At 47.1% G+C, this 14,039-nt stretch overlaps 1 protein-coding gene across 1 annotated transcript in view; it reads left to right on the top strand.

Annotated features, from left to right (window-relative positions):
• The first annotated feature begins 733 nt into the window (after positions 1-733).
• The window catches only part of Adgre1 (adhesion G protein-coupled receptor E1), a 67,050-nt gene continuing 53,744 nt past the window's right edge, over positions 734-14,039 (top strand). The window contains 2 exon segments of the mRNA XM_059251651.1: positions 734-801; positions 6,592-6,654. Of these exon segments, the coding sequence (XP_059107634.1) occupies positions 771-801; positions 6,592-6,654 (94 nt within the window). The 5' untranslated portion in view covers positions 734-770.

The raw sequence follows: 14,039 nt of genomic DNA, 5'->3' as shown, positions 1-14,039 counted from the left end.
TGTGTGTGTGGTGTGTGGTGTGTGGTGTGATGTATGGTGTGTGTACTCTATGAGGTTGACATAATGACAGAATAGAATTTTCTCGGCAGCAAGCCCATGGATCACGGTGCCTGAGGCAGTGCGGCTGTGAGGGTGGCTTTGAGCTCTTGAAAGCTGAGATGTGCTTCTCTGTGGGCAGCACATGTGGTCTCACTCGGTTGGTGCCATGGAAGGAGGGGACAAGAGATGGGAGATAAATAGTGGTGCTGAAAAAAAAAGAATGAAAGGGAGAGGAGGAGGGAGATGGTGAGAGATGGGAGAGGAGGGAGAGGAGGAGGGAGATGGTGAGAGATGGGAGAGGAGGGAGAGGAGGAGGGAGATGGTGAGAGATGGGAGAGGAGGGAGAGGAGGAGGGAGATGGTGAGAGATGGGAAAGGAGGGAGAGGAGGAGGGAGATGGTGAGAGATGGGGGAGGAGGGAGAGGAGGAGGGAGATGGTGAGAGATGGGAGAGGAGGGAGAGGAGGAGGGAGATGGTGAGAGATGGGAGAGGAGGGAGAGGGGGAGAGCGGGCGGTCAGGGAGGAGGAGAGGGAGAAATGTATGCAGCAGCCAGATTTAAGGGAGAAATTAGGGGATTGCCAGGCTGTCCACCTCTGATGGTGGCAACTCAGCAGAAAGTTGGCTGCTCAACGTCTGGCTGCGTTGAGCAACCCTGGCTCCACCCCTTCCCTTCTTCACGAAGTAAGCTTTTAGAGGGAAGGCTCTCTTCATTGAATGACTGCCACAGTGCGATGTGGGGCTTCTGGCTGCTCCTCTTCTGGGGTGAGTGTCAAGTTGAGTGGGGCAAGGGAGGGATTGGTGAGGTGTGGGCTGGAAATGGATGTCAGGGAGAAGGCTCAGCCTTGGAAGGGTCCGGCCCATAGGCCACTGTCTCAGGTCTGTGGTACACAGCAAAGACCTACCTTGGGAGACCTTTGACAAAATTTCTTGACTCAGGGAAGCCCATCCACCAGGACAGATCTTCCTGGGGCTGTTCATTTGGTATGTGTGTGTTTGTGAGCCGTCTCGGTTCTAGCCAGAATGCAGCACTGAGTAAACACCTGGGGTCCCTGGGTGTGCATCCAGGTCCCCCAGGACGGTGCAAGGGCAACAGAAACCCACACAGCAATGGCAGCCATTCCTTTACCATTGCACAACACTTCATCTTCACAAAGCCCTTATCAGCCTTATCTTGCAGAGCAGAACCAGGGGGGTGAAGGAGGTGACTTGCTGGGCTTGGGCAATAGCTCAGTGTGTAAAGTGCCTGCTGTGCAGATTGAAGATCTGAGTTGTTTTTTTGAGACAGGGTTTCTCTGTGTAGTTTTGGTGCCTGTCCTGCAACTCGCTCTGGAGACCAGACTGGCCTCAAACTCACAGAGATCTGGCCGCCTTTGCCTCCTGATTAAAGGCGTGTACCATCACTGTTGGGGAAGTAGAGACCTGGTTCTTGATGGTCAGCCAGCCTAGCCTACTTGGTGGACTCCAGGCCAGTGAGAGAATCTGTCTCTAAACAATTAAGGTGGATGGCACCTGAGAAAAGATGTCTGAGGTCATACACACACACACACACACACACACACACACACACACACACACACACACACACCCCACATGCAATGCACACACACAACACACATACATACTTACAAATACAAAAAGAAATACTTTGGACAAGACTTAGCTAATGAGGGGCAGAACTAGAATGCAAAATCGGTCCAGCTCTGGTCTTGTTCAAGATGGGTAAAAGAATTCCAGGCGAGTGTGAATTCTTTGAGAAACTGGGCTGTGGCTGGGGTTGTGCAGTGGGGAGCCAGGGAAGACATGTCCTGTGCTGGGACCAGACCAGGGGTGGTGTGGGGGGCTGCAGCGTCCCTTACTGGTTCCTGCTGCTTTTGTTTCAGGCACCAGGGTGTCTCACTGCGTGATCTTCCACTTCCCTGGTTTTCTTGCATGTTTGCAAGATTTTTTTGTTTTTTGTTTCAGGAGATAGAGATTTCCTGTTTTAGAGATGAGAGAAACTGAGTCATGGAGAGTTGAAATAACTTTTCTCAGTGCATAAAGTGTTATTGGTGTAGACGTAATTAAAAACCACCCAACAGATTAAGAAATTGTGTGTATGTGCATGTGCACATGTGTGTGCCTACACATGACTCTAGAGGTCAGAAGACAACTTCGGTTGTTGGTTCATGCCTTTTACCTGCCAAGAAAGAGTCTCCTCTGTACACCAGTCCAGAAGGCTCTTGGGCCTCTGTGGATTGTGTGGTTTCTGCCTCGAATTTTGCTGTAGGCATGCTGCTATTATAGACATGCACGAGGGCTAAATTTACATGCTTTCTGAAGATCTGAAATCAGCAAATTCTTGTGCTTGCATGGTCAGTGTTCTACCCACTGTCTGGATGGGCGTCTGTCTAGTCAAATGTCTGTCTAACAGCTCTCTATAGTTATTATCTGTCTGTCTATTTATGTATACGTGTGTGTATATGTATGGATCTATCATCTATCTATCTATCTATCTATCTATCTATCTATCTATCTATCTACCTATTATCTATCTATCTATCTATCTATCTATCTATCTATCTACCTATCATCTATCTATCTATCTATCTATCTATCTATCTATCTATCTATCTACCTATCATCTATCTATCTATCTATCTATCTATCTATCTATCTACCTATCATCTATCTATCTATCTATCTATCTATCTACCTACCTATCATCTATCTACCTATCATCTATCTATCTATCTATCTATCTATCTATCTATCTATCTATCCATCTATCATCTATCTATCTATCTATCTATCTATCTATCTATCTATCTATCATCTCTCCATCCATCATCTACCTATCTAATCTGTCTACCATCTATCAATTATCTATCTCTCACCTACCTATCTCTATCGTCTCTCTATCTATCTACATATCTATCATATATCTATTTTCATAGCATTCATAAAGCTGCGGGCTTCTTCCTCAGCACTGCATAAGCTGTGTTGGTACACACTTTCAATCTCAGACAGATAGATAATAAATATAGAGAGCTGTTAGAGAGACATTAGGCTAGACAGGCACCCATCCAGGGAGGTGGAGGGAGGAGGATGAAAGGCTGGAGCTAACCTTCAGCTACATAGTGAGTTTGAGACCAGCCTTGGCTACATGAGACTCTAGCTAAGAAAAAAAGACCTATGACAATGGTTACTCTCATGGCGTTGATAATAATAGTGATGAGGCATGGAGATGATCACAGTAATTGCACAGATGGTGGTGATGGTGACCACACAGGTGGTGATGGTGATCACACAGGTGGTGATGATGGTGACCACACAGGTGGTGATGGTGACCACACAGGTGGTGATGATGGTGACCACACAGGTGGTGATGGTGACCACACAGGTGGTGATGGTGATCATACAGGTGGTGATGATGGTGACCACACAGGTGGTGATGGTGACCACACAGGTGGTGATGATGGTGACCACACAGGTGATGATGATGGTGACCACACAGGTGGTGATGATGGTGACCACACAGGTGGTGATGGTGATGACCACACAGGTGATGATGATGATGACCACACAGGTGGTGATGGTGACCACACAGGTGATGATGGTGACCACACAGGTGGTGATGATGATGGTGACCACACAGGTGATGATGGTGACCACACAGGTGGTGATGGTGACCACACAGGTGGTGATGGTGACCACACAGGTGGTGATGATGATGGTGACCACACAGGTGGTGATGATGATGGTGACCACACAGGTGGTGATGATGATGGTGACCACACAGGTGGTGATGATGATGATGGTGACCACACAGGTGGTGATGATGGTGACCACACAGGTGGTGATGATGGTGACCACACAGATGATGGTGATGACCACACAGGTGGTGATGATGATGGTGACCACACAGGTGGTGATGATGGTGACCACACAGGTGGTGATGATGGTGACCACACAGATGGTGATGATGATGGTGACCACACAGGTGGTGATGATGAAGATGGTGACCACACAGGTGGTGATGATGATGGTGACCACACAGGTGGTGATGATGATGATGGTGACCACACAGGTGGTGATGATGATGGTGACCACACAGGTGGTGATGATGATGATGGTGACCACACAGGTGGTGATGATGATGGTGACCACACAGGTGATGATGATGGTGACCACACAGGTAATGATGATGGTGACCACACAGGTGGTGATGATGATGGTGACCACACAGGTGGTGATGGTGACCACACAGGTGGTGATGATGATGGTGACCACACAGGTGGTGATGATGGTGACCACACAGGTGGTGATGATGGTGACCACACAGGTGGTGATGATGATGGTGACCACACAGGTGATGATGGTGACCACACAGGTGGTGATGATGATGGTGACCACACAGGTGGTGATGATGGTGACCACACAGGTGGTGATGGTGACCACACAGGTGGTGATGGTGACCACACAGGTGGTGATGATGGTGACCACACAGGTGGTGATGGTGACCACACAGGTGGTGATGATGGTGACTACACAGGTGGTGATGATGACCACACAGGTGATGATGGTGACCACACAGGTGGTGATGATGGTGACTACACAGGTGGTGGTGATGATGGTGGTGACCACACACATATCAGTGATGGTCATGGTGACCACACAAACTGTGCGACAATTTAAAGGAAGATTTTGTCTCACAGTCTGTGATGGTGGCGTCTGCCCTGTTGGGGAAGCCTTGGCAGAGTTCATGGTTGGATTGTGGGGCTGAACTGCTTTCTTCTTGATAGACTGTGAAGCAGAGAGTTAGGAAGTGGAACTGGAACACAAATCTTCAGCCACTTTCCAAGGCCTCACCTCTAAACAGCTCCACCACCTGGTGACCAAGTGGTTAAACACTGTTTTGTAGGTTAAATGTCACAGCGAGGCACAGCAAACGGTAGCCTTCATGTTTATATATAGTACGTGAACATGTGCCTTATATATAAAAGAGCAGTTGAGGCTCCCTCTTCTCAGGTGACTCTAGCCTGAGTAGAGTTGACATAAGACTAGCCAGGGGACACACACACACACACACACACACACACACACACACACTCTTAAACTAAATGTGTGTCTGTGTGTATGTGCACCTCAGTGCAGGTGCCCGTGGGGGCTAGAGGTGTCGAATTCTCCTAGACCCAGAGTTACAGGCACAGCCCTCCTCCTGTCCTCCTTCTCTCTCCTTCCTCCCCTTGTCCTCCTCCTTCTCCCCCACTCCTCCTCACTCCTTCTCATCCTCATCCTCTTCCTCCTCTTCTGCTTCTCCTCTCTTCAATTGAGAAAATACCTCTGTAAGATTGGGCTGCAGGCCAGCCTGCAGGGTACTTTCCCAACTAGTGATTGATGCAGGAGCATTCAGCCCACTGTGGGTGGTGCCATCCCTGGGCTAGTGGTCCTGGGTTTTATAAAAAAGCAGGCTGAGCAGGCCATGGGGAGAAAGCCAGTGAGCAGCACCCCTCCATGACAGCTCCTGCCTCTAGGTTCCTGCCCTGTGTGAGTTCCTGACTTGCTTCAGTGATGAACAGTGGAAGTGTAAGCCAAAGGAATCTTTTCCTCCCCAACTTGCCTTTTGGTCATGGTGTTTCATCACAGAAATAGTAACCCTAACTGAGAAAATACATACTCTTAAAATTAACCACCCTGCTCTCCTATGAAATTTCAATCCCACAGTGATCAGTCTGAGCCTATGAGACATAGAAGTTGGTTCTGTGCCCATCTTCTGCAATAGTTCCTGAGCCAGAGTTGGGTGTTGGGGAGGGCTGGAGTGAAGCTGTGTCTTCTGAGCATGATTGCACTTCAGGATTTACAGCAGCTGCGGCCACCTGCACGAGACCTGCACTGGGTCAAGTCAGTCAGCATCCTAGTCTGGCTCCATCCCCAGCTAAGGATCTACTGAGAGTTGATGGCTGCCGGGAGAAGAGTCCGCTTGCTTCAGGGATGTGCCCCGGAAGGCTGCCTGTGCTCTAGTGAATGACCCTGTGCCTATATGCAGCTAGAAAGCACTTATTAGATTCAGGGGATTGTTTTTTAAGTAGAGAGTGGTCATAGAGAGCAAGAAGAGGTCTGAGAGGAGTTGTAAAGTAGGATGGGGTGCATATGATCAAAATTATTGCATACATGTATGAAATCCTCGAAGAATAAATTAAAATATAATTAAATAAACGAATGTAATGGTATTTTAAGTTGGTTCTTGAGAAGACATTAACATATGGGTTCGTTTCCCAGCACCCTCGTGGCAGTTCCCAAGCTCCTGTGACTCCAGTTTCAGGGGCTCCTTCCAGCCTCTGTGACACTGCACCTCTTAAAAATGAAAAACCGTGAGAAAACGAAGCGCATAGAAATCAGGAGCACTCCGTGAAGACTGTGCAAAATGGCACAGCTTCCTCGGCGGGCTCCCTTGGCGGGCTTCCGTCCAGCTTTGCCACGCCGACTAACACGGGGTCAGGCTACCGTTAATTTTGCTGGTTGAGCACAAACCACTTGTCAGCAGTTCATGCCTTTTCCTCCCTCTCTTCACAGGCTGCAGTGGTGTACACAGATGGGGGATGACCACACTCCCCACACTGGGACAAAGTCTGCAGGGTAAGTTAGCCAAAGGAAACAAATGACTGGTCTGAGTGGGATGTGTTGTGGAGAGCTCTCATGTCCCAGCAGCTGAGCCTCACACTTCGTGGGACTGAGTTACAGGCGGAGCCACGGTATCTACATGCCCTGGTTCCCGCTCCAGGACATTTCCTTTGTGCTCTGAAATAGTTGTGTAACCTCAGGCAAGATACATAACCTGCCTGATCTTCACTACCATTAAGTGTGGGCTTTAGAAATTGATGTGTGTATGTCACAGGGGTGCTATGAAGCCTCTCTTTTGGTATAAGGCCCCCCATATTCTGAGGTATTAATTCAAATTCTCTTTTCTAGTCTTCTTGTTTTTGAGATAGTAATAAGGACGTTAGCATGTCTTTTCCTGTTTTGTAACTCTGGAATGCCATAATCAAACCTGGTCATTGGGTGTGAACTTGTTTTGGGTCTGTGGAATCCAGCTTTGACAAGAATAAATATCGGAGCCAATTCATAAAGAGAAGAGGTTTGTTTTTGTTTATGTTGATAGGGATCTCCATCTGTGGCTGGCTAGCCCTAAAGCGAGTGGAGCATCATTATCGCTCTACTTCTGGACTGCAGGTGCAGGGGACTGCTTGGTCCTCTCGCCGCATTTTCTCCTGAAGAGGCATTTTGTCACTTTGTCACAGCATCGAGAAAAGCAGCTAACAAAGGCAGGGATCTGAAACTTACCTGAGATATGGTGTCTGTATTACTTATCCGAGAGTCTCAAGGACACCGTGTGTTTTGGTTGCATTCACCTCCCATGTCCCCTCTGCCTCCTCCCAGAACCACCCCCATCCTTGCCTCCCAGTTCTGTGCTCTCTTTTAGAAGTTATTCACATTTTCGTATTTTATTTAATATTAACACCTGAATTCCCTTCCCTCCAGCTCCTCCTCTGTATTTGCCACCACTTTTCCTCCTAACTTCATCTTCTATTTTTCCTTTTATTTTTATGTGAAAATAATTAAAAAAATTAAATATAATTACATCATTTTGCCTCTCTTTCCTCCCTCCAACATCTCCCATGTCCCTCCCCTGCCACTCTTGACATTCCTGGCCTTTTCCTTTAATTGCCCTTGTGTTATTGGCACACACATTATACACACACACTCACACACACACACTTACACCCTCCCTCAACATACCAACACACATACACATGTACACACACACATACACAAAAACAACCCCTAACATACCATACATATATATGTATGCAATATATACACACATGTACACACACAGACACATATCCCCCATATACACACATACTCACACATATACACACACACTCACACCCTCCCTCAACATACCAACACACATACACATATACACACACATACATACAAACAACCCCCAACATACCATACATATATATGTACACAATACACACACACACATATACACACACAGACATATATCCTCCATATACACACATACTCACACATACACACACATACTCACACCTTCCCTCAACATACCAACACACATACACATATACACACACACATACACACAAACAACCCCTAACATACTATACATATATATGTATGCAACACACACACACACACCCCTCCATACACACACATACTCACACATACATATACATACAAAAATACACCCCAAATACCAACACAACATACCTATATACATACATACATACATACACAGACACCATCCCACATCCACACATACCCATATATACACACATGCATGCAACCTGCTCCGTCCAGTTAGTTCTACTTGTATGAATATGATTTCAGGACTGACCACTTGGCATGGAGTAATCATTTGGGGGCTTTTCCTCGGGAAGAATGATTCTCCCTCTCTCCACATTCCTTGGTTGTCTACATCTTTAGGGGTGGGAGCCTGTGAGGTCCTCCATCCCACGTTAGCATGTCTTGGGTGTCCTCCTTGTTCAGTCACGCTTAGGCAGCTGTATTGCTGAGGTGTCATGGGCGAAGGGTCTCTGTCACTTCTTGGAGAAAGGATCTCTTATCAGACTTCCTTACCCCTGGCTCCTGCAAACCATCCACCCTGTCTTCTTTGGTGTCCCTGAACCTTAGGTGCAGGGGTTGTGATGTAGATATATCCTCAGGGGCCGGGCTCCCCCACGATCAGTTAGCTATGTCTGCACCTTGACCTGCTGTGCTGTGGTTTTCTGTGATGGTCTTCCTCTGCTTCAGAGAGACACTTTTAGATGAGGGTGAGATCTGTGGGAATGTGAACGCGTTTTTAGAATGCACTTAGAGGTTATGCTGGTCTGGTAAAGTGGCAGTAACGGGCTCTCCTTTAGTATCCATGACTTCACTAGCCCTGGGTAGTTGGCTGGGTTCCTGCCATGCTTTCCCTTCTGTTTAGTGGGCCTTATGCCCAATTAGACAGCCATTGGTTACATCTGAGATAGGAGTGCCACTGATGCACCTTTAGGGACATCTTACCATTGGGAGGCATTGTCTGCTCAGGTGGTATGACTTTATTTTATATGTATATATTATATATGCATACACACATACTTATATGTATTATATATAATTTTAGGTAAATATAAAATAATGATTCTTTATGGCTTTTCCAAGAATCCTTAGTGTTACTTATCCCTCCTTTCTACCCAGTCTTCCCAATGAAAACACCTGTATCCCGACATTTCCCTCTGTAGGGTACCTGCCCCTGTGTGGCCCATTTTTACCTTCCTGGTTTCTGCAGTTACTCCAGGATCTGTACTCACGTCTGAGGACATGGAGCTAGGAACTGAGGATGGGAGAGAACATGCCTGCATGTGCACACGTGTGGGACCATTGCCGGGGGGGGGGGGGGGGGGGGGGAGAGTCAAGGTTTTTAAAATTGCTGTGTGTGTGTGTGTGTGTGTGTGTGTGTGTGTGTGGTGTGAGTGTGTATGTGTGTGTGGTGTGAGTGTGTATGTGTGTGTATGTATGTATGTATGTATGTGTGTGTATGTGTGTATGTGTGTGTGTATGTGTGTGTGTCTGTGTGTCTGTGTGTATGTGTGTGTGGTGTGAGTGTGTATGTGTGTGTATGTATGTATGTATGTGTGTGTGGTGTGAGTGTGTATGTGTGTGTATGTATGTATGTATGTGTGTGTGTGTGTGTGTGTCTGTGTGTATGTGTGTTTGTGTCTCACTGTATAGTCCAGACGGGCCTTGAACTTGTTGTGAACTCTTGTCTCAGATTCCAAGTGTCTTGGATTGTAGGCGCACACTTTCACAATCGGTGTTAGTTCATCTTTTAACAATAAAGATCCATGTGCTCTATTGGCTATGGGTACTAACAGGAAGTACAGGGACCAGAAACAAAGGCTCAGGGAAGAGTTGAAATATTACAGTCTTTCACATGCCCTGATTTGTACCGTGTCTGTCTTCCATGACTTGAATTTGATCAAGTAGCTATTGCTTCTACTGTGGTACACTTTCAGCTTATCAAAACTTAAAATTTTATTAGATTTTTATTTACTCATGTCTGCGTATGCACATGCACACATGTAGCACACATGCGAAGGTCAGAGGGCAGCCCAGGAGGGTGGAGTCTCTGCCTCCACCACATAGGTCCTGGGACGGAATCTGGGTAATAAGGTTTGGGGAAAGCACATTCACCTACTGAGATATTTATTTATTTATGATTCAATTCTTTGAGAATTTCTCATGTCCAAACAATGAAATATCATTTCCACCCACTTCCCCTTAACACACCCTCCTAACTTCAGCTGTTCTCTCTTTTAAAAAAATGACCCACCACATACAGTGAAGGTCTCGGGTAGTCCAATCAGGCCGTGAGCTCACCATGTAGCCATTGTTTTAAATTTATGTTTTGAATGCTCCTGTCTTCACCTCACAGGTCCTGGAATGACAGGAGTGAGCCATCACACCCTCCTCTCATTTATTTTTCTCTGAGAATTATTTATGTCGTTAAAAAAGGCATCACCTGCTCCTTGTAGGACTTTAAAGAGAGGATCTGTTGAAGATGGGAGTATTGAAGCTGCCCCGATGAAACTGTGGAGACAGGAGGCTGGGTAGCAGCAGGACAACACGGACAGGGGCCCCGGGGCTGTGGAGACTTTGGCTTTTAGGTCAAGGCAGGCTGTGAGCTGGGGAGGTCGTCAGATGATCAGGCTCCCAGGACAGGGTTCTTATTCTGGTTTTTGGAAGGACTTGAAGTTTGAGAGGTTCAGGATAGAGGGCCCCCAAAGAAAAAAAGATAGACGTTCCCAGAAGTGTGCAATGTGGCCGCTGCAGAGAAAGAGGAAGCTGGAGAGAGATCTGAGGCTCCGTGTGGGTGGGAAACACTGGGTAGACTGCAGGGCCAGGAAGTGGCTCTGAGCCAGTGTGACAGGAACGCAAGGGAGACATGTAGGGCAGTGGTAATCTGTCTTCGGGGCGTAGGGCAGTGGTAATCTGTCTTCGGGGCATAGGGCAGTGGTAATCTGCCTTTGGGGTGTAGAGCAGTGGTAATCTGTCTTTGGGGCGTAGGGCAGTGGTAATCTGTCTTTGGGGTGTAGAGCAGTGGTAATCTGTCTTCGGGGCGTAGGGCAGTGGTAATCTGTGTAGGACAGTGGTAATCTGTCTTTGGGGTGTAGGGCAGTGGTAATCTGTCTTTGGGGCATAGAGCAGTGGTAATCTGTCTTTGGGGTGTAGAGCAGTGGTAATCTGTCTTTGGGGTGTAGGGCAGCGGTAATCTGTCTTTGGGATGTAGGGCAGTGGTAACCTGTCTTTGGGGTGTAGGACAGTGATAATCTGTCTTCGGGGCGTAGGGCCATGGTAATCTGTGTAGGGCAGTGGTAACCTGTCTTCGGGGCATAGGACAGTGGTAATCTGTCTTTGGGGTGTAGGGCAGTGGTAATCTGTGTAGGGCAGTGGTAATCTGTCTTCAGGGTGCAGGGCAGTGGTAATCTGTGTAGGGCAGTGGTAATCTGTCTTTGGGGTGTAGGACAGTGGCAATCTATCTTTGGGGTGTAGGGCAGTGGTAACCTGTCTTTGGGGTGTAGGGCAGTGGTAATCTGTCTTCAGGGTGCAGGGCAGTGGTAATCTGTGTAGGGCAGTGGTAATCTGTCTTCGGGGCGTAGGGCCGTGGTAATCTGTGTAGGGCCGTGGTAATCTGTGTAGGGCCGTGGTAATCTGTGTAGGGCAGTGGTAACCTGTCTTTGGGGTGTAGGGCTGTGGTAATCTGTGTAGGACAGTGGTAACCTGTCTTCGGGGTATAGGGCAGCGGTAATCTGTCTTTGGGGTGTAGGGCAGTGGTAACCTGTCTTTGGGGTGTAGGGCTGTGGTAATCTGTGTAGGGCCGTGGTAATCTGTGTAGGGCCGTGGTAATCTGTGTAGGCTGTGGTAATCTGTGTAGGGCCGTGGTAATCTGTGTAGGGCACTTCCCAGGGTTTCCACTCTCCCATTTGATGTCTGCCCCATCACTGCTTTTCAATGCTTCTCTGTTCGCACATAAAGTCATGTGTAGTAACAGGTTTTGCTATGACACTTTCTTACATGTGTATTCACCCCAGATGCCTTGTCTTGTGCCCCATCCCCTACTTCCACAGATCTCTCTCTTCCCAACTAAAAATATAAATGGTATTCATACACAAATGATGTAGATGCTGAGAAAGAAATCAAGGAACAAAATCCACTCACAATAGCTCCAAACCAAACCAAATCAAACAGGACATGCACACGTGCACAGATACATACACATATGCTCACACATACACATGCACACACACATACACACATATGCACACAGACACACAGACATGTATATATATACATATGCACACACACACATACACACATATGCACACAGACACACAGACATATATATATACACATATGCACACACATATGCACACAGACACACAGACATATATATATATATACACATGCACACACACATACACACATGCACACACACACATATATATATATATGCACATATGCACACACACATGCATGCACACAGAAACACATACATACATACACACACAGACAAATATGGACACACACATATACACATACACATAGATACATACAAACAGGAATGCACACACACATATGCACAAACATACAGACACAGGCACACATAGTCACACAAACAGACACACACACAGACACATGTACACATACACAGACAGACAGACACACACACACACAGACTCACACACACATACAGACTCACACAAATCCACCCCACCTGGGGATAAATCTAACCAACAAGGGAAGAGAGTCTACCCTGACAGTTATAAAACACCAAAGCAGGAAACCGAGGCCGTCACCCCACAGTGGGAAGTGTGGTCCACTCCTGGAAGGGCCTCTTGTGTTCACGGTGGGAAGAGTGAACAGAGTGACCATTCTGCTAAATGCAACCCACACAGCCAATGCAATCCCCATGAAAACATCAGCACTATTCCTCACAGAAATCTTAAAATCTGTACGACAGGCTTGGAGAGCCAAAGGCAATTCAGACTAGGGGACAGCACCGGAGGTGTCCCTTTCCTGATTTCACGTTATCCCACAGAGCTGCAGTTAGACAAAAGCATGGTGCTGGCACAAGAGCTGGTTCATGCCAATATCTGAATCCATTCCATCTACCACTCATATCAGCATCCTGTTCAAAGCACACCCAGAATCCCAGGTTCTTCCTGTTCCTGCCTGGATTGTACTGAACATTCCACTCACAGGCACGGGGCAATCGCTCCACCCCTGACCACCCTGCTTCTGAATCTCCAAAGGTCATGGTTCCAGCAGTTGCTGGAAGGGCTGTTAAAATTATCACCATGCTTCCTCTACCCAAACCCTTGCCATGGTACCCATCGCTCATCTCATTAGCTGCTTCTCCCATTGTTGTGACCTCACACGCAGCAAGAAGCAGCCTAGGGAGGAAGAATTGATTTTGGCTCCTGGCTTGAAGAGATGCAGTCTGTTAATGCAGGGAAAGATGTGGTGGCAGCTGTTCACACCACATGTGTGGTAAGGAAGCAGAATGAGGTGGGTGATGGCACTCATGACCCTGTGCCTTTGCTCTGTCTCTGTCCTCGGCTGATGAGGTGCCAACCCACTTCAGGAGGTGTTTCTTCCTGGAAGTATATCACAGACTCATGCAGAGATGTCTCCCAGGTGATCTGAATTCAGTTGAACTGACAATGAAGACAAATCACCACACTCATTTATACATAAAAACATCAGAATCATACAACAACCTAGGAGGCCCTGTGTGATCGGACTGTGGGTCTCCTCTGCTTTTTCCTCTTTTCTTCACTAATTCTGGCCTCAAATTTATACTGACCTCCTTGCTATCTGTAGGATCAGGAATGGTTTTGCTGGAGCGCCTTTACATTTATTATATTTACTTATATATCTCCATAACTCAT

This window comes from Peromyscus eremicus, unplaced genomic scaffold, assembly GCF_949786415.1.
Source record: "Peromyscus eremicus unplaced genomic scaffold, PerEre_H2_v1 PerEre#2#chr22_unloc_1, whole genome shotgun sequence".
NCBI lineage: Eukaryota > Metazoa > Chordata > Mammalia > Rodentia > Cricetidae > Peromyscus > Peromyscus eremicus.
Note: the sequence above shows the minus strand (reverse complement) of the source record. Positions and strands in the feature narration are given on the sequence as shown.